This window comes from Urtica dioica, chromosome 4 (assembly GCF_054948205.1).
Source record: "Urtica dioica subsp. dioica isolate 48M chromosome 4, U.dioica_male_clone48M_v1_H2, whole genome shotgun sequence".
Lineage (NCBI taxonomy): Eukaryota > Viridiplantae > Streptophyta > Magnoliopsida > Rosales > Urticaceae > Urtica > Urtica dioica.
Window position 1 is genome coordinate 453682 of NC_142759.1, and position 21128 is coordinate 474809.

Genomic DNA, 21128 nt, shown 5'->3' on the forward strand with positions numbered 1-21128 from the left:
GCTACTCAGTTAAATGAAGTTTAGACGCCAATAGTCCAACTCTGAATGCGACTCGCTCAAATCGAGCCTGAAAATTGCAGACGAATGCGCAAAGAAATGAATGATATCATGTGATTTAGACCGTTTGATATCAATTTTGTTACCTCATGCTCTGTGATGGTCTAGAAAGAAAAAAAAAATATATTAATTTCAGAATTGCAAATAGAAGAATCAAGAGAGTACTGTTCAGGGTTCAAGAACTAGGCCGAGCAGACTTGTCGTAGTCCAAGTTTGACTTTATGAAGTCAACGACAGTCGAAGCTAGCTCGGTTTGATGCGACGTGTACCCATGATCGGCTCCGTCGACGATGTGTAGCTTGTGGTTCGGTATTATTTTTGCAAACTCCAAAGCATCTTCCACAGGAATTATTTCATCCTCCGATCCGTGGATTGTCAAAACCCTAAAAACGTTACGCCCACGACCAACTTATTAGAAAAAAAAAAAATCAAACATACCCGAGTTGCAGTGAATTACCATACGTACCATTTTAATACTTTATCCAACAAAATTTTAAACAAAATGTCTCAAGTGTAATATGTAAATAAAAAGCACATTTGAATGACCTGCAATCTTTGTGGATCTGAAGACACGCCAAGCGCATATCAGTGCTCAAACGGTCCATCATACCTTCTTCGGTCACACGGTATCTGATATTAACTCACCGTACCTGATCAATGGTCCTCATGAACAACTTGCGTCATATTTGCATTCTTTTTGTCAGCAAAGCATGTGTTCATTATTATTTATCCAATAAAAATTATACATATATATATATATATATATATATATATATATATTGGGTTCATCATCACCATCTTCTCTAACGAAGAGAGAGAAAATGAGAATCCCTCCATTGATTCATTGATAAGTGTACGTACATCTTTTTCTTTTTTTTTTTGCAATTATTATTATATTATTGTTGACCAAAGATAACCAATTAGTTTAATATTGTTGAGACACGAAAAATATTAATTTTAATTTAGGAGACTTATGAATCAAGTCTTTAATATTCTTTTGAGTCCCTACAGAGCCGTTTGACTAGACCCGTCGCTGCTGCGGGCGGCGTCTTTGGGAGACTTTATACGACGGTTTTAAAGCATTTGTCGTCCAAATCTCTGTTTTTGCAACCGTTGTCTAAATTCCGTGGTGGAAGTAACATGTTGTAGTAGTGACATGGACGATCAAATACTCTATTAATTTGATTTTTTTTAAAAGAAATATATAATGTAATATGTGCCTGCACGTCCAAGGATTTCGACTTTCTAGTAAGTAAACATTTTTTTTATTTAAAAAAAGAAAAGAAAAAAAGAAAAGCAGAGTGGTGTGATACGATCATATAGTTTTTTGTGATACGGTTTGGCTGTAAATAAATATAGAAGTATTAGATTTGTGCACATACAATCGTATGTCTTGTTTTCTTCTCCTCCTCGGATATATTTTGTGATTCTCGGAGGATTATTTTTTTTGTGGTCTCTCATTCTAAATTCAACAAAAAAAAAAAAATAGCAGATTTAGCCAAAGTCAACTGAAATCGCCCACCGTTTTTATCGTGGGATTTTCTATTTACGTTGATACATGTCTTGCTATATCTAAACATCTTTATACAAGAGTCAGCCAGTGTCTGAGTAATCTGTGTCCGAGAGTGAAAAAAAGTACAGCGAGAAGGTTCATCCTTCTTCTTCCTCGGAGCCGTGCTTTGGCGGCGCCAGAATAAAGTGCCCCGCCGATACGGAGCCAATCCGGCCCGATCATCATTTCTCGCGGTTCCTCGATTCTCGGGACTGTGGAAACTCTCCTCATGTTCCTCACACTCTTCCGGCAGGTAAAAAAAAAAAAAAAGCTTTCGTCTTTGTGTTTTCTATCTAGCAATTTCGTGTTTTCTTTTCATCTTTTTCCTTGTTTAGAAGATCTAGTACTGCTCGGCTATATAAATGATTTACTTCATCGAGATCACTTATCGATCTGTGTTACTTGAATTCAGTCCAATTAGCGTAATTCTTATGTTGACTTTTTTATGGATGGCTTAAGACATTTGTTTTGGCGTGTAGGAGCGACGAAGAGCATTTTTTTAGCCCATTGAGTGAATACGGGCAAGACAATTCTGATACGGATTATATTAGCGGAATCGTGAGTGTACAGAAGAGGGAAGCCTCGATGTCACGGAGCCACAGCCGCGTCGCCGGTCAAGAGCTTGTTTTAAAAAAGCTCGACCCAACGGCGCCCGATCACGACCCGTGCGAGTGCTCCGACGAGCTCGTCTCGTCTCTGCAAACGCCTCTGGACTTCGAGAAGAACGGTCTGCTGTGGTATCCGCCGCCGCCGGAGGACGAGGACGAGGAGGCCGAGAGCAACGAGCTATTCCTTGACGAGGACGAGGACGAAGAAGATTACACGTCCGCGTTCTTCTCCACCGATAAACAGAGCGAGGCTCCCAGGGCCGTGGTTCAGAGCCCTCGTGTCTCAGCTTTTACAAGGAGAAGGTTTGACGGTCGGTCAAGAAGACAACGCAACCAAGGACTGGCTTGACATAGTCACGGATTTGGCGTGGCAAGCCGCGATTTCCGTGAAGCCCGATACGAGTAGAGGGGGTAGCATGGACCCCGGTGATTACGTAAAAGTCAAATGTATAGCTTCAGGAAGTCCAAGCCAAAGGTAAAATTCCGTTTTTTTTTTTTTTTCTTTCCCAATTTTTAAGTTCCTTGATATATACGATCTCATAGAATATGTTACATATACGCAGTTCTCTTGTAAAGGGCGTAGTTTGTACGAAAAATATAAAGCACAAGAGCATGACCTCACAGTACAAAAATCCCCGGCTGATGATTTTAGGAGGAGCTTTGGAATATCAAAGAGTTCCGAATCAGCTCGCATCGTTTAATTCTTTGCTACAGCAGGTCGGTCGCTTCTTCGGACCTTGAACTTCAATCGCATATTATAAATAAGCTTCTAATACTAGTATTTATATTTTTTCACTACAGGAAAACGATCATCTGAAAGTGATCATTTCGAGGGTCGAAGCTCACCGCCCGAACGTCCTGCTCGTTGAGAAGAGCGTGTCTTCATATGCACAAGAGTATCTACTCTCGAAGGAAATATCGTTGGTGCTGAACTTCAAAAGGCCTTTGCTGGAGCGTATATCGAGGTGCACCGGCGCTCTGGTCACACCATCGGTCGATAGCATCTCCACCACTCGATCCGGGCACTGTGAACTGTTTCGGTTGGAAAAGTTTTCCGAAGAACACGAGCCTAGCAATCAATTCAACAGAAAACCGTGTAAAACATTGATGTTTTTCGAAGGATGTCCTAGGCGTCTGGGTTGCACGGTAATAACACGTTTTTAAGTCTCTAAGTGAGTCTGTAATCCAACCAGTCTTATTTTTTTTATCCGATTAATTAATCGTAGCAAAATCGCTGTAGGTCCTTCTCAAAGGCGCTTGCCGTGAGGAACTGAAGAAGGTTAAACACGCTGTTCAGTACGCAGTTTTCGCAGCGTATCATTTATCCCTCGAGACTTCATTTCTTGCAGACGAAGGTGCTTCCCTGCCAAAGATGGTTCAGGGACAGCCGATAGACAGCCCCAACGATGGACCCGCATCTAATATGGGCTTAGGCTTGTCTTTGAATGAGTCCGATGAAAGAAAGGACTCGGACATCGAAACTCCTTTCCAACCCGGATCTCAAGCAACCTCGCCTTTCGGGGAAGACTTGGCGAAATCCGAAAGGCTGTCAGAGAGTGAGGTTTCGAGCGAGTACTTCTCGGTATCCTTTTCTAGTCGCTGCGTACTAAAAGGAACTGTATGTGAACGCTCTCGCCTTATGCGCATCAGGTTCTACGGCTGTTTCGACAAGCCTCTGGGGAGATATCTGCGCGATGACTTGTTTGACCAGGTAATCTTGATCTTTTTTGTGGAATTCTTGGGCCGCGACGCAATCGATTAACACTGTTTTTTTTTGTTTTTTTTCTCGGTGCTAGACAATGCGCTGTAGATCATGTAAAGAAACGGCGGAAGCCCATATGTTGTGCTACACCCATCCGCAGGGGAATCTGACGATCAATGTGCGGAGGCTTCCTTCTCAGAAGCTTCCGGGGGAGAGAGACGGCAGAATATGGATGTGGCACCGTTGCTTACGGTGCGCCCACATCGATGGGGTCCCACCGGCCACTCTACGGGTCGTCATGTCGGACGCCGCCTGGGAACTCTCTTTCGGGAAGTTCTTGGAACTTAGCTTCTCAAACCACGCCACCGCTACTTGCGGCCATTCTTGGCAAAAGGACTGCCTTCGTTACTATGGGTACGGACTCGGGAATCTTTTTTTTTTTTTTTTTTTTTTGGGTTAACATTCCAAATGGGTTTTCGGAAATCGTTTGACAATGGCTTTTTCTTTTTTCATGCAACAGGTTTGGGAGCACGGTTGCGTTTTTCCGCTACTCCCCTACGGTGTAGGTTTTCTTATGCTACTATAAGGGTTTTTTTTTTTTTTTTTTCTCGTAAATTTTTTAATGCACGATCAAATACTCTATTAATTTGATTTTTTTGTAAAGAAATATATCATGTAATATGTGCCTGCACGTCCAAGGATTTCGACTTTCTAGTAAGTAAACATTTTTTTTATTTAAAAAAAAAAAAGAAAAAAAAAAAGAAAAGCAGAGTGGCCTTCTATAACATTTACGATTATATATTTATACACATCATAAATGCAATGCATGAACATGTATGAAAAAACACTTTGCTTTAGATTTCAATTACTCTAAATGACTTTGGAAAACTAATCAGTAAGAATTACGAATAAATATATTATATAATAATAATATGAAAGTCAAGAATTTCGACAGTAGTTTTCATATTAATTAGCAGATGCCAAATTAACGCCCATATTATACGAACAAATAAAGATATATAATTTTTAAAATAGAAACCTTAACAATAAAAATATTAGTTTTCTTTAAAAAAAAGTCAAGGAATTTAATGTAGACTCGGATTATAGGAAAAGCGGAAACACTCTTGATCAAAAGATAGATTTTTGGGTCAAGCGGCTATATAGCCAAATAGAACTTAAGCTTTTGCAAAATAGCCATAGTTTGCCAACTATAAGTAAACTAGCCCAAGTAAGATTAATCTAGGCTGGATTAAATTTAATCCCAACGAACTATAAAGACAAAATGTAAGCTTTATGAAGGCTGGATTAAAATTAATCGAGACAGGATTAAAAGTCGTAGTACTCTCAATTGGCTATTTTGCTATACCTAATGAAACTATGGCTATTTTGCAAAAGTCATAGTTTGAATTGGCTACTTCATATCATTTTTCCTAGATTTTTTCCTTCCTTCAAAACTCTCATTACAATGAGGCCCAAAAACCTATTTATAATATCATTTTTGTATGAACTGACCATTTCAAACTTAGTGTTTAGCAAAATAGTGAAAACTTTATAAGTTCGTGAATTTTAGCTACTTATAATGTAAAAGTATTAATATACCACTCAAAATTTTGGAAAAAAAAGAATCTCACTCCTTGAGGGGAGAATAACGTCCTCGAAATCGGAATCCGTCCTCCAAACTACTCGAGGATCAATTTTAGGTCCGGGCGTGAAAACCTCCCATTCCCTAACAAATACCAATCAAAACTATGCCGCCTTAGAGTTGAAAAACTCATGGGATTCGAGAAGCAAAATTTGAAACATTTTGATCCACATAAATTTCCTAAGATCATCCAAGTAAAAAATAACATCCGATGGATATAACAATCAACCACGAGGGATGGGACCTTACCCAGGCCAAATACAGGAAGAACAATATCGTATAATCGAGGAATTGTTAAAAAAATGCGACCGAGAAGTTCAAAAGCGAAGCACACGCTAAAAAACCTAGAAAAAGCGAGAAATGATTTCAAAATCCGGAAAATAGCTTTACATATATTCGAGATAAACGGCCAGGATAAAGCGTGTCTAAGAAGCTTCGCCGATCCAACGGTAGGGACGAAAGGTCGCGGCGATTCGAAAGCAAAGATGAACAAAACGACGCCGTGCCATTCTCTCGACCTAAATAAGTCCGAACAAACCATTCTTGGAGGGAAGGAAAATAGTAAAAGTGTTCGAGGTATAATTGAATTGAAGATGATACCATATAGTTAATACCATTTTTACTAAAATACTAAGAAACTGGAAGGGTGCTGTTACTTATATAAATTGCATGAATCCGAGCATCTGCTCGGAGGCACCAATAACAGAAGGAATCTAGCACTTAGGTCGAGTCAAATAGTTCCGAGAGCTCATGAAGTTTAAGGAACGACCTATTCATAAGGCAAGAATGAACCCTACCGAGCAGAACTTTGAAAAGAAGAGAACCTGATAGGTCAAAGACTAGTCAAAACAAAACAAACATGTGTAAACAAATTAAACAAAAAGAAAACACACACCTCAACGGTTACAAGCCGAAGAAGAGAAGAATAACCGCCCATTACGCAAGTCATGGGAACGATTTTTCTCGAGAAACCGTCAAGAACATGGGACTGATCACCCTACGTACTCAACTCAAAAGCCTTATAAATAGAGAAGGAGCTCGCTGTACAAGGGACGACACTTTTTTACACACATAAACACTCGCCTCAGACTTCATCTTTTACTAGATTCGTCTGTATAGATAATCTTTCCTAGACACTCCGAGTTTTTGGGACTGCGTTCTCTGAACCAAGTCCTCTTCGTGAGACATTTGTTGAACTAATTTTGTCTGTCAACATAATATAATTATCATAATATATTACTACTGTATATATTATCACCCATGTTGACCTGAAAAATTAGTACAACAATATCTCACGAAAGACATAAGGTATCGAGAACGCAGTCCCGAGGATTTCGAGTGTTTAGGCAAGACATTTTTTTAACTTAAGACTAATCTCGTAGAAGAAAGAGAATAAATGAGTGTGTTGAACGATAGATGAAGATTATGGTTAGAGCTTGTGAGTATGAATCTGCCCTATTCTGTTTGATCTTCTTCCTATTTATAGGTGTCTCGTGTTGTGTCTGTGGTCGTGGCATCGAGGATCGTGGGGTGACCTATCCCACGATATGGACGGTTTCTTAATAACTGATGTCGCTACTCTTAGTAGTGGGTGGTTATTCCTCGGATGCTCGATTTTAACCGTCGATGTGTGCGTTTTGCTTCTATTTTACACGTGTTTATTTTGTTTTGACTAATCTTTGACCTCTCATCTTCTCTTCTCTTCGAAGTTCTGCTTGATAGAGTTCGTTCTTGACTTATGAATGGTTCGTTCCTTAACCTTCAAGAGTTCTCGGACCTATTTGACTCGAACTCGGTGCTGGATATTAATGTCCTCGGGATTCTGAGTAGCCTTCTCGGCCTTGAAATTATGTGAATAACAAAGTAGAATATGTAGAATATGATATATAATTATAATATCTATTTATATATAGAATTATGTCAAGATGGGTTGCAGAATCTCCATTGATGAATCAGATGAACGCCACAAGAATTTTGAACACAAATTTTTTGATAAGTTCTAAAGCTAAGAGAATCCTCTCTAACTCACACAAGACACATTTTTTTTTATATCTTCAAATCTTGAACATTGTTGATTTCAGTGATCGATAGCGATATGTTGAACTTTTGTGCTTGAGACGAAATTACTTCATCTTCCAACCTCTTGTTCACTTCAGAATAAGCACTTTTATGGTCTGGTACTTCTAAGTTTATTGCAATAAATTCCTCATTCAGTGTAGTCATATACTTCTTATCTGCATGCTTTTTCGTTTCTTTGACAATTTCAACACGCTGAAAATTGCAATTTCGTGTATCGAAAAGACTTTTCTAGGTCATCCCGCTATAGTAGCATAATATGGTATGTTCTCACACCCCACGGAATATTTGGTACATGCTCTTGAAAGCTATTCACCTAACCGTCATATCTACCCTTGATACTCACACCTATGGCCAAACCAAATTTGCTTTGTCATGTTGTTGCTTCGAATTTGCGTTTGAAGATTTAAATACATCAACTTCTCATGAATAAAAACTAGGCTTCGAATACCTTGATTAGTCATCTATATAACATAATAATACAAAATCAAAATATTGTCAACCATTTTACGAAGGTAAAGGAAATAGACAACAAACATTTGTAACTCTAATTTGTCTTTGTTTTGATATTTCCCTTTTATACACTCTTTGAAATGTACATAATTTGTTCAAACACGGAACACAAACCAAATTCCATCTAAATAAAAGGAACATATAGTATACCAAATCCAAGGATCTGGATTGTGAGAGAGGCGTCCACGTCAGCGCAAGAGGATCAGCCAGCTCGGACTGCTAGTGGAGTCGGTTAGACAGCTGGAGGCAGTTAGGCAGTTAGATATGCAGAATGAATGTAGACTGTATATAAGTACACAATTAACTCACGATGTATTTATCAATTCATTTTTCCAGAAATACAGAGATCTATACAGAGAGTTCTTATTCCTCTCTAAGATCCAAACACTGTGTGATTCTTTCTTGGTATCAGAGCTTCTTCAATGGCGATTGATTCGTCCGATTCGGCCTCATCGTCACTTGGAAATCCTCTCCTCCGCCAAGCTGCGTCTCCATTCTCGTCGTCGCTGAGCACTGGAATCTCCATCAAACTGGACAAGGACAATTACCTTATTTGGAGATCTCAGGTACTCCCAGCCATCAGAGGCCACAATCTCCAAGGTATAATCCTCGGAACCAAGGCGTGTCCTCCGGAGTTCTTCGTCACCACCGATGAGCAAGGAAAGCGAGTCGAAACTCCGAATCCAGAGTTCGAGATCTGGAATCGAGAGGATCAGCTTCTGCTTAGCTGGATCCTTTCATCGCTGACGATTTCTATTCTCAGGAGTGTTACTCGAATCGACACAGCCAGAGGTGTTTGGCTGGCACTGGAAAGGCTTTTTGCAGTAAAGTCTAAAGCGAGACTCATGCCTCTGAAGATACAACTACAGACGACGAAGAAAGGAGCACTATCAATCTCTGATTATTTCTCGAAGATGGAGGGAATAGCAGATCAGCTATTTTTGGCTGGCGAAGATCTCTCTGAGTCAGACCTAGTTACGGCGATTTTGACTGGTCTTCCGGCAGAATACGACGTGACAGTAGGACTGGTCAACAATCGACTGCAAATGTCTGAAATCCAAGGCTTCGAGATCTCTATTCAAGAGATTCAGGCTATGGCTCTTGCACAGGAGATGAGAATTGAACAACAAAACTCCGTTGCACTAACAGACACAAGCCAAGCAATGGCGAATTTTGCAGAAAACCGAAATGGAGGCTCTCGTGGACGAGGAAGGAACAACTTCCAACCACGAGGTCGCGGAGGCAGAGGAAGATCAAATGGAGGACGTGGTGCCACAAATTCCAGGCCAACTTGTCAAATTTGTGGCAAACAAGGTCATACTGCTCTGGCGTGTTGGCACCGGCTGGATGAAAGCTTCACTGGAAATGACGGAGCTCAAGTGCAACAAAACAAGCCAGCTGCTGCGTTCTTCGCTGGTCCTGAGACAGTGTCAGATCCGTGCTGGTATGCTGATTCCGGTGCTACTGATCATGTAACAGCGGAGCTGGAAAACCTGCAGTTCAACAACGAGTACAAAGGCAAGGGAAAACTCATGGTAGGAGATGGTAAGCAACTTGCTATTACACACATAGGCTCAACTTTCATTCCCACAGACAATCAGACCTTTCTAAAAATGAACCACATACTAAGAGTACCTAACATAAAAAAGAGCCTCGTGAGTATCTCCAAATTGACCTCTGAGAATCCTGTTTCAGTTGAATTTTACCGTGATTTTTGTGCTGTCAAGGATCTCAAAACAGGGAGGCATCTTCTTCAAGGGGAGCATAAGAATGGCTTGTACCTGTTGTCACATGGATCTACAAAGAATGATGAGTGTTCTAGTCTCAATCTTGTCTCAACAAAGTCTGTCAGGTCAAATAATTCCTGTGTGTCCTGTAGTGGTTTTTTGTGTTGTAAGTCTGGTTGTCCAAACTGTAAGAGTAAGGGTTGTAAGTCTGAAATAAGTCCTAGTATATCACAGGCTGTTGTATGTGGTCCTATAGAAACTGTAGAGTCTCATAAAGTGTCAAAACAGAATTGTCAAACTTGGTATCTGTGGCATAGACGCCTTGGTCATGCCTCAGTTCAAACTGTAGCAAGAATCCTGGATAAATACAATCTTATTTTTCCAAATTCAAAACCTGACAAATCAAATCTGGTCTGTGATGCATGTCATTATGGAAAAAGTCATACCTTACCCTTTGAAAAATCAAACTCACGAGCAACAAAACCTCTAGAGTTAATTCACACAGATGTGTGGGGTCCCTCGCCTCATATATCTTCTCATGGATACAGATATTACATACATTTCTTGGATGACCACACAAGATTCACCTGGATTTACCCACTAAAGCTCAAATTCGATGCTTTTCAGGTTTTTAAAAACTTCAAACGTTTTGTCGAAAAGGCTTTCAGTTCAAAAATTATCTGTGTTCAGAGTGATTGGGGAGGTGAGTTTCGTAGCTTCAAACCGTTTTTAACAGAACATGGAGTGCAAATGAAACACCCTTGTCCTCATGTCCATGGTCAAAATGGCCGGGCTGAAAGAAAGCACAGGCACATAGTTGAACTTGGATTAACACTCTTGGCCCAAGCAAAACTTCCTTTGTCTTTTTGGTGGGATTCCTTTCAAACAGCTGTGTATATAATAAATGTCTTGCCAACCTTAGTTCTTCAAAACCAGAGTCCTTTTCAAGTCTTGTTCAAAAAATCCCCTGACTATAAATTCTTGAAAGTGTTTGGGTGTGCTGTCTTTCCACACTTACGTCCTTACAATGCTCACAAACTAGAGTTTCGGTCAAAAAAATGTCTTTTCTTGGGTTATAGTCCATCTCACAAGGGTTACAAGTGTTTATCTGAGTCGGGTCGTGTGTACATTACTCGTAATGCCATTTTTCATGAGGATGTCTTTCCATATACTGAGTTATTTGGTTCCGAGTCTTGTCCTCAAATAGATGTCTGTCCTGAAGTAGTACCTTGGAGTCAGTTTTCACTGTTTCCTCATCATTCTCCCAGTGACACAGGTATGGCTATCTCTCCTATTGCTTCTCTTGGTCTCCCTGGTCCTGACATCCCACCAGATTCTCAACTCTCACCCTTAACCTCAGAAAGAGCTAGTACACCAGAAAATCCCACGACTCAGTCCTCACCACCTGAACAACTTGAACCTAGACAACCACAAAAACCTCATGTTTCCACACATGTGAGTGAGCCTGCTACACTCCAACTTCACAGACCCCCATCCTCAACCCATTCCCACACTATGAACACCAGGTCAAAATCTGGCATATTCAAGCCAAAGGCTCTCATCGTGGACCGTCATCCCATTGCCTTTGACCCTGGTCCGTCTGAGCCTCTCTCAGTTCCTCAAGCCCTGAATGATGATAAATGGCTTGCTGCTATGAAGACTGAGCTGCTTGCACTCCACAGAAATGATACCTGGGATCTCATACCTTTCTCTCCCAAGTTCAATGTGGTTGGTAACAAATGGGTTTACAAGCTCAAATATGGGCCGGATGGTCAGGTACACAGGTACAAAGCGAGACTCGTTGCAAAGGGCTACACTCAGACTCCTGGAATTGACTTCTCAGAGACTTTTAGTCCTGTAGTCAAACCATGCACTGTCAGGATCGTTCTTACACTAGCGGTCCACAATGCGTGGCGTGTACGGCAACTGGATGTTGACAACGCCTTCCTTAACGGTGTTCTGAGTGAAGATGTATACATGTGGCAGCCTGAGGGCTTTGTTGATCCATGTCGACCTACACACGTATGCAAGCTCAAGAAAGCGCTATACGGTCTCAAACAAGCCCCGCGAGCCTGGTTTGAGCGGCTCAAGAATGTGCTGGTGGAGTGGCACTTTGTCAACTCTAAGTCAGACACGTCGCTCTTCATTTTCAGTGCAAAAGGAGTCGTCATTTTGTTTCTCGTGTATGTCGACGACATCCTTGTCACAGGGAATGATGATGCTGCTATCACTGCCTTAATTACCAGACTACATAGTATTTTCTCGCTCAAGCAACTTGGCGACCTGCATTACTTCCTGGGTGTGGAAGCATTTCGTGATGAGTCTGGTCTGTATCTTTCCCAGTCAAAGTACGTTGCTGACCTGTTGAAGAAGACGCGAATGACTGCAGCGAGACCGTGCTCCACGCCCTCAGCTCCCGGCCAGACGTTGTCCAAGGTCGAGGGGGAGCCAATGGAAGACCCGGCGCAGTATAGAAGTGTCATCGGTGCTCTGCAATATCTGACCCTCACCAGACCAGATATTGCATACATAGTGAATAAGCTGAGCCAGTTTCTACAGAGTCCCACCGAGGTTCACTGGCTGGCGTGCAAACGAGTGCTGAGATATCTGAAGGGCACCATCACACATGGCATCCACTTTCAGCCAACGCCGGTTCTATCTCTCACTTGCTTTGCTGACGCGGACTATGCAAGTTGCCCAGATAATCGACGATCTACAAGTGCATATTGTGTTTTTCTTGGTGGCTGCCTGGTTTCTTGGAGTTCAAGGAAACAACACGTTGTCGCCAGATCTAGCACAGAGGCAGAATATCGCGCCCTTGCACACGTCGCAGCTGAGGTGCTGTGGATCAAGTCGCTGCTCAGTGAACTTCATGTTAGCCTTCCCAGATCACCTATAGTGTGGTGTGACAACATGGGAGCAGCTTCACTTGCAGCGAATCCAGTGGCTCATGCTCGGACTAAACACATTGAGATAGATGTGCATTTCATACGTGATATGGTGATCAGGAAAGAGCTCGAAATTCGGTATGTTCCAACGCTAGAACAAACTGCAGATGTCCTAACCAAAGGGCTGTCAGTTAAGCGTTTTGGTAAGCTGAAGAACAAGCTCACGGTGAAAGAGTCCCCCTTTCGCTTGAGGGGGAGTGTGAGAGAGGCGTCCACGTCAGCGCAAGAGGATCAGCCAGCTCGGACTGCTAGTGGAGTCGGTTAGACAGCTGGAGGCAGTTAGGCAGTTAGATATGCAGAATGAATGTAGACTGTATATAAGTACACAATTAACTCACGATGTATTTATCAATTCATTTTTCCAGAAATACAGAGATCTATACAGAGAGTTCTTATTCCTCTCTAAGATCCAAACACTGTGTGATTCTTTCTTGGATACACTATTCATGTTGTTATTATTATTATTATTACGTACTAGCGAATTCGATTACAGTGTTACACATTGTCCATGTGCTTTGTTTTCTATTCCGTATATTTTTTTTTTCTTTTCATTCTACCGGTGATCCTTTGGTTCCTATAATTCATTCATATATATAGATACATATTGTAACGTCACACAACAAACTTTCTGACCATTACTTACCTCGGCTCCATCGTACAGTGTCTGTATCGCCACTGAAAAACATAAATGAAAGGGATTGTTCCTCAGACAGTGATGGTTGATCAGATTATAAGGATTGATAATAAAACGCACGTGTAAACGTAACTAAACGTGCTCAAAACTATTTATTGAATCAATATACGAAGCCCCGCACGAAATTTCAAAGGAATCAACACATGTACGAATATAGTCAAAAAAGCCAAAAGGAGAGTCGATGAAAAGAACATTAGCCACTGCCACATTTTCGGGCTAGTTAGTTAGAAAATGAGATACACTTTCGCAGGGAAGATTATACTGAAAAAAATGAGATGCTCTCACATTTGTAATCCAGTATAAACACTTCAAATAACCATTTATATATTAAAATGAAATGCTCTCACATTTGTAATCCAGTATAAACACTTCAAATAACCATTTTTATATTAAAATTAGATATACATAAATTTATAACTTAACGCACATAAAACCGGTAAATTATATTTTGACCAGCGTTTAATTAATAACTGAAAATGAATAAATTTGATGAAATGCCAATGGAATGGAAGTAAATTATTTTATGTAGAATATATGCCAAAGCAATAAGTTAATCAAATTGAAGTTTTGAAAGAAAAAAAATTCATATTAAAAGGGCAAATTTTTTTTATAAAAACGTATGTATTATATGTATATATATATATAGAGGGATTATTTTATAATATTCAAACCAAATAAAATATTTAATTACTTTTTCCCACTTTCCACCGAAAGACTAATTTTTCTCAAAATGCCACCGAGATGTCAACATTGTTGATATAGATGATGACATTTTGAGAAAAATTAGTTTTTTGGTGGAAAGTGAAATTTTTTTTTTATAAAATTGGTAGCAAATGGAGCAATTTATCTTATATATTTTCGCAATGAAATAGGGAATTCAAGCAATACTAATCAACAAAATTAAATAAGAAACTGAAACTAAAAGGTTGAACATCACCCGGTGGTCGTGACGATGAGACGGCGAGCAATGTTTTCTAATCGTACAGGTATCACTTACTACGTTTTTATGTTTAATTATATTTCTTTTCTTTTTATATTTTTATCCTCTTAACTTATTCAACTTTTTATTAGCCGTTCCCATCCCATTAATTTTTACTCTAGTATTTTTATTCTTCTAATTAATATTTTTTGTAGATTTATAAATAATAGTAAATTTTATGCGTATAATAATAATTTAATAATAATGTGGAGTTTATTTTTTTTATGCATATATTAAAAGAAATCTCATTTTTTTAATATAAATATTTATAAATAATGGTGATTATGTGTATGTGGATCAATAAATCCATAACATAGTTAATAAGGAGCACCTCTCCTTCAACTTGCATCTTGGAGCCGTCACGTGGCGCCGCCAGGCGGCGACACGTGGCAGTTTTTTTTTTTTTTTTTTTTTTCGCCCCTTGGCCTTTAATTTAATTTTTTTTTTCGCCCCTTAACCTTTGATTTTTTTTTTTTCCGGCCCTTGTCCTTTATTTATTTTATTTTATTTTTTCCAACCCTTGGCTTTTGGATTTTTTTTTTCAACACTTATCCTTAAAAAAAAAAAATTTCCTCCCTAATCAACATATTTTGTATAATTTTTTTTCCTCCATCTCTCATCAGTATATTTTGTATAATTTTTTTATGTATATTATAATCATAATTACTAATACTATATTATACTATATTAATAACATACATTATGTATATGTTTATATATATATATATATATATTATTTGAAAAACTATGTCGTATTAATATTATACGTACATTTTATATTAATATAGATATAAGAAACTTTTTTAATTTCTATTTCTCTATATCTTTTTTTTTTTATTTTATCAAAATTTAACTTCACCTGTTATTTAACTAAATTTTTTTTTCTCATAATACTTTTAAGAAATCTGACAGGTAAAAAAACATGTAGTATTTTGAAAAACTTTGAATCATGAAAGAGTTTTTTTCCCTACCTTTTGTTATTTTAAAAAAAAACATTGACAACAATTTTGCTAAATTTAATTTAATACGATTAAAAATCTTCACCTTACTTTATTTTCCTTATTTTTATTTTCCACATTTTGTTTAAAAACAATCATAATTTTTCTAACTCGCGCAACGCGCGTTGTTAGAACTAGTCACTTTAGAATTGATGAGAACAAATCAAACATGGAATAACTGCTATATAAGTCTAGCATAATATTTTCAGTATTAAAAAAAATCATAGAAAAGAGAGGCCAATATCATATAAACACTAAATCGTTTCGTTACGGGTCTTAGAAACGCTTAATAATTTGCTCATTGAAAAGCTATATCATTTGCCTTAAAGCGCAAACCATTTATTTTTGAAGTACTTACATATTTGATATTATAAAATTCTCCTCATATAAATATAATCAAGTGAGCTTATGGAGTATTGAATTTATGATTGGGGAAAATTTTCTTATGTATTCTATGTATATAGATGGTATCTAAATATAGCATAATTGATAAATCCACACACCACATTTAAAGTAGACGTTGTGAGGTTCAATCCCCACTGACAACAAAGTTGCTCTTCAAAAAAAAAAATTATTCTACGTATATAAATGAGTGAAAATCATGATACACAGTTGCGGATCAAAGCAGTATTGGACCATGATGCAGTTGATATTTTATGTGACATTTGTATCGTGGAGATTGAAACCGACCGGGAAGAGACTTGGGTCAAAGCCTCGGGGATTCTGGGCGGCTACAAGAACGCTCCTCCGACCATTATTTCGCCGATTCAGTACAAGAAAAGGTTCCGAAAAGCCATGACTACTTACTTCCTCACCGTACCTGATCAATGGTCCTCAATCCTCATGAACAAACTTGCGTCATATTTGCATTCTTTTTGTCAGCAAAGCATGTGTTCATTATTATTTATCCAATAAAAAATTATACATATATAGATATATATATATATATATATATATATATATTGGGTTCATCATCACCATCTTCTCTAACGAAGAGAGAGAAAATGAGAATCCCTCCATTGATTCATTGGATAACCAATTAGTTTAGTATTGTTGAGCCACGAAAAATATTAATTTTAATTTAGGAAACTTTAATTTATAAATTGAGTCTTTAATATTCTTTGAGCCCCTACAGAGCCGTTTGACCCGAAGCATTTGTACGACGGTTTTAAAACATTTGTCGTCCAAATCTCTGCGTTTTTACATTAAAAGACGCCTTTTTTTCTTTCTTTTTTTTTTTTTTTTTTTTTTTTTTTTTTTTTTTTTGCAACCGTTGTCTAAATTCCGTGGTGTAAACCACATGTTGTAATAGTGACATGCACATAAAAAAAATAAAAAAATAAAAAAAAATCTGAAAGGGCTGTGTATATTCCAAGCACCGAAAATAAAAAGGTTGTACATAGTTTCTAAATACTTTCTAAAGATAAATAAAACATATAAAACCCTAGAAACTAGTACGTAGCCTTATTTTAGTCGTTTATATGAGAATTTACAAGTAAGTAGTACATAACATCCCAAGCAAGCTAGCGTTTTTCGTTGATGGACAGAGATGTGTGAATCTTTAAGCGACTGCTATTTGTATCTCTCCTTCATTAATTGGTCGGAAACTCACTCGCTTCTGCAATTTTAATCAACAACGTGAAAAATAAAAAAAGTTAGGACATGTTAAAAATCATTCACTAATTAAGTGACTGTTAAGTTTATCCGCACTCACATGTAGGTTTTCTTATGCTACTATAATTTTTTTTTTTGTCTCGTAATTTTTTTCATGCATGATCATATACTCTATTATTTTGGTTTTTTTTAAGAAATATATAATGTAATATGTGCATGTATGAAAAAAACACTTTGCTTCATATATCAATTAAATGACTTTGAAAAACTAGTAACAATTACGAATAAATATATTATAAAATATTAATATGAAAGAAGTCAAGTGAAACGAGTGTATTTATTCAAAAGGGTATTTGTGTCCGAAATTGGGACAAAAGTCTATTTTTAGATAGTTTTAAAGTGTGAAGTCTAATCCCGATATTTTGTTAATTTGTAAGTCTATAAAATGAAATTTCTACACACACGTTGGCGCAATCAAAATGTTATATAAAGAGATCACGCAAATTATTACAATACATATATTAAAAAAAAAAAAATCCCCTCGACCAAAGCTACACAGTTGAATGAAGTTTAAACGCCAATAGTCCGACTCTGAATGCGACTCGCTCAAATCGAGCCTGAAAATGGCAGAGGAATGCGCAAAGAAAGGAATGATGTCATGTGATTGAGACCGTTTGATATCAATTTCGTTACCTCATGCTCTGTGATGGTCTAGAAAGAAAAAAAAATATTAACTTCAGAATTGCAAATAGAAGAATCAAGAGAGTACTGTTCAGGGTTCAAGAACTAGGCCGAGCAGACTTGTCGTAGTCCAAGTTTGACTTTATGAAGTCAACGACAGTCGAAGCTAGCTCGGTTTGGTGCGACGTGTACCCATGATCGGCTCCGTCGACGATGTGTAGCTTGTGGTTCGGTATTATTTTTGCAAACTCCAAAGCATCTTCGACCGGAATTATTTCATCCTCCGATCCGTGGATTGTCAAGACCCTAAAAACGTTACGCCCACGACCAACTTATTAGAAAAAAAAAATCAAATATACCCGAGTTGCAGTGAATTTAATACTTAATCCAACAAAATTTTAAACAAAAAGTCTCAAGTGTAATATGTAAATAAAAAGCACATTTGAATGACCTGCAATCTTTGTGGATCCGAAGACACGCCAAGCGCATATCAGTGCTCAAACGGTCCATCATACTTTCCTCGGTCACACGGTATCTGATATTCCCTAAAGAAGAAAGAAAAATACCTTGTAATAAGGAAAAAGAAAGTCGACATGTTTTTACTTGATTTTTCTTTTCAGCTATGATTTACCATTCTTGTCTTTGACGTCAATGAACCCGTTGTCCTTGAGTCTATCCATGAAATCTTGTCCCACTCGCTCAGCGATGCCTCTCTTGAGATCGTACCGTCCAGAAGCGTTCACAACCGTGCCAATATCGTGATATCGAGACGCATAAAGAAGCACCACATCGCCTCCTAAAAAAACACGAGAAAAAAAACAATTGCACCCAAAAAAAAAAGTTTCAATAACCCAACGCGGTTAAACATGTCAAAAATTTCACTTAACCTTTGCTGTGTCCGAAGATTCCACCGATCACGCGGTTTTTTCCGGTGAAGTGCTCGATCACGGACCGTAGATCATCGGCTTCTCTGCTGTAATGTCCGTACCGAAACGTACCTTCGCTTTCCCTAAAAATACACACACACATGTTCAAACAGCCCAATTGACCTTACTTGCTTATACATTCCGAGAAAGAAAGGGAAAAACAAATCAACAGATTCAAGCTGTTTGTGTTTTAAATAGATATTAATGAATCTTATCATGGTAGAGCCGTTTTGGCGAATGAAAGAAAATCATTGTTTTCATACCCATTTCCGGCGAAATCGAAACGGAAGACGCTGATTCCTTGCTTCTCCAAAGCCGTTGCCAAGTTCACTATCGGTGGGCGTTCCTGTGTGAAATCAATTTGTAAAATCTGACGATCACAGTCCAGAGATATGCTTCGTACAATCGAAAACGCCCTAACCAGACCTTGGAGGATGTGAAACCATGGCAGAGTATCACGATCTCCGGAGATCCAGCGTCGTGAAATAATCCGACGAGCTTCTCGCCGTGCTTGTTCTCTATCGTCACTCTCTCTTGCGGAACCACTATACGCAAATACATGAGGTAATTTTGAAACACAGAAAAAAGCCCCAAAAATGAACGAACATTCAGTCAGACAGATGATAGGGAATCACCTGAGTTCGACATGTTCGAAGTGGATGATGATGATGATGATGATGAGAGACTACGATTGGTTTGTGAGAAAATACGAACTCGCCGAGAACCCAATTTGGGATTTCTCTGGAAGAGCAACGAAGACGAAGACAGTACTGTCAGTGAAGAACAACAACTGTACACGTGGCTTTCCATTTTTTATTTTTTTTTAAATAAACATTTCGCTATATGAATAACTAGCTAGCAAATCTTTTTTTTAATTATTTTTAAATAGTTGGCATATGTCATTTTTAAATTAACAAGCTATAATTTTGTAAGTTAATTATAGCTTGTTAATTTATTTTTGACATATTGTTTGGTCTAGTGGTTAGGCTCTTAGTTTATTTTAATTTGTTTTACAATGTCTTCAATTATTTTCTAATGATTTTAAATTCGATTCTCACTAGTTTCGAAGTACATTCCTAGCAATTGCTAGAATTTTCGGTTCCCACTTTTGACAAAAATTAAGTATGTAATGGAAATTCAAATATTAATGTGAGGTTGAAAGATAAAAAACATTGAATTGATTTTTATTTTCAACGGAAAGCTCTTGCTATATCAAGAATTATGGGAATGGACAGTGATAGTCCCTTTGAAAGTGTAGTGAGCGATGTGAGGGAGGATTATATTGGAATCACAAGTTCGATATATTTGTAATAAAGGATATAAAATTAGATATTTTCGGATAATATTTTTGTTTAATAAACATATGTATATATTATGTCGTGCGCGTAGAGACTATATACATAATCAGGTTCAAGGCTAGAAAAATAGCTGGGCGATTTTCAAACTTCAAACTTCAAAATGAGAGTTTACAAATAACCGTGTATTGCGTTCGTACATTATACACATACATACATATGTGTGTACGATGAGAAGTCTATGCTTGTTCTATTAAATATTCTACAGCCTTTTCTTACTAAACAACGCGTCACGTATTAAATAAAAACCATATTGATTCATTGGATTCTATAAATTATTTTTACATGTATTTTTGAAACAATGATCTTTTGGTGATACGAAAACTAACTTTTTTCCACATGATTATACCTTTTTGAGACTAACGATGTTCTCAACTGCAAAGAAATAAGCAACTACTATATAGACCATAATGTACAAGATAAAAATAAAAACTACCCGTATTTAGTGTGTATTCAAATTATGATCACCCAAATAATCACGACCAATTGATTCAATCAGGCTCCTAGGTCGATTTCTGTTTATGTTGTCGGATATCCTTTTCAGTGTTTTATATTATGTGATCTTTCATAAAATTACGAAAAATAATGAATAAGTACCCGCACGTCCCCAATACAGATTAGGGACGTAATAATAAAAGACTTTTTTTTCCTTATATAATAATAAGGATAACAATACATTACATATATGCTAATATTAGAATCATCTTTGTTTTTTCCTTGGTCATGCAACAGTAAAAGTCACCGTGACATGTAAAAGACTATTTTATCTTTATATAATAATAAGGATAACAATACATTACATGTATGCTAATATTAGAATCATCTTTTATATATATATATATATATATATATATATATATATATATATATATATTTACTGCTCTCTCGTTGCGTCGTGATTGAATGAGATTGGATAAGAGGATCGTGGGATTAACAAGAGTAGTGATGGCCGGCTATATTTCTCAGAGCGAACTTCAGGCGAATATGAAATGCATGGATATAAGTTATGTGTTGGAATGAAAGACAATTCCAAATTTGTTTTGTCTACAAACAAAA

General features: G+C 37.7%; 1 protein-coding gene and 1 pseudogene across 3 annotated transcripts; one reads left to right on the forward strand and one right to left on the reverse strand.

Moving 5' to 3' along the window:
- Window positions 1-45: 45 nt before the first annotated feature.
- On the reverse strand, window positions 46-19543 carry LOC149398944 (putative uncharacterized protein YDL057W). 2 transcript variants are annotated; one of them, XM_089613352.1, is made up of 7 exons: window positions 19353-19543; window positions 19144-19262; window positions 18981-19063; window positions 18679-18800; window positions 18423-18587; window positions 18243-18336; window positions 46-440 (listed from the first exon to the last, which is right to left on the reverse strand). In XM_089613352.1, exons 1-7 carry the CDS (start codon window positions 19525-19527, stop codon window positions 233-235), a joined length of 966 nt encoding a protein of 321 aa, XP_089469478.1. In that variant the 5' UTR covers window positions 19528-19543; the 3' UTR covers window positions 46-232. The 2 variants fall into 2 exon arrangements, with proteins under 2 accessions (XP_089469478.1, XP_089469477.1); XM_089613351.1 differs by lacking the exon at window positions 46-440 and adding an exon at window positions 17503-18097.
- Window positions 1691-4657, forward strand: LOC149398945 (putative 1-phosphatidylinositol-3-phosphate 5-kinase FAB1C; annotated as a pseudogene). The gene is made up of 7 exons (XR_016296738.1): window positions 1691-1862; window positions 2089-2692; window positions 2781-2934; window positions 3019-3363; window positions 3458-3928; window positions 4014-4333; window positions 4440-4657. The product of XR_016296738.1 is annotated as a putative 1-phosphatidylinositol-3-phosphate 5-kinase FAB1C (transcript).
- Window positions 19544-21128: the final 1585 nt, after the last annotated feature.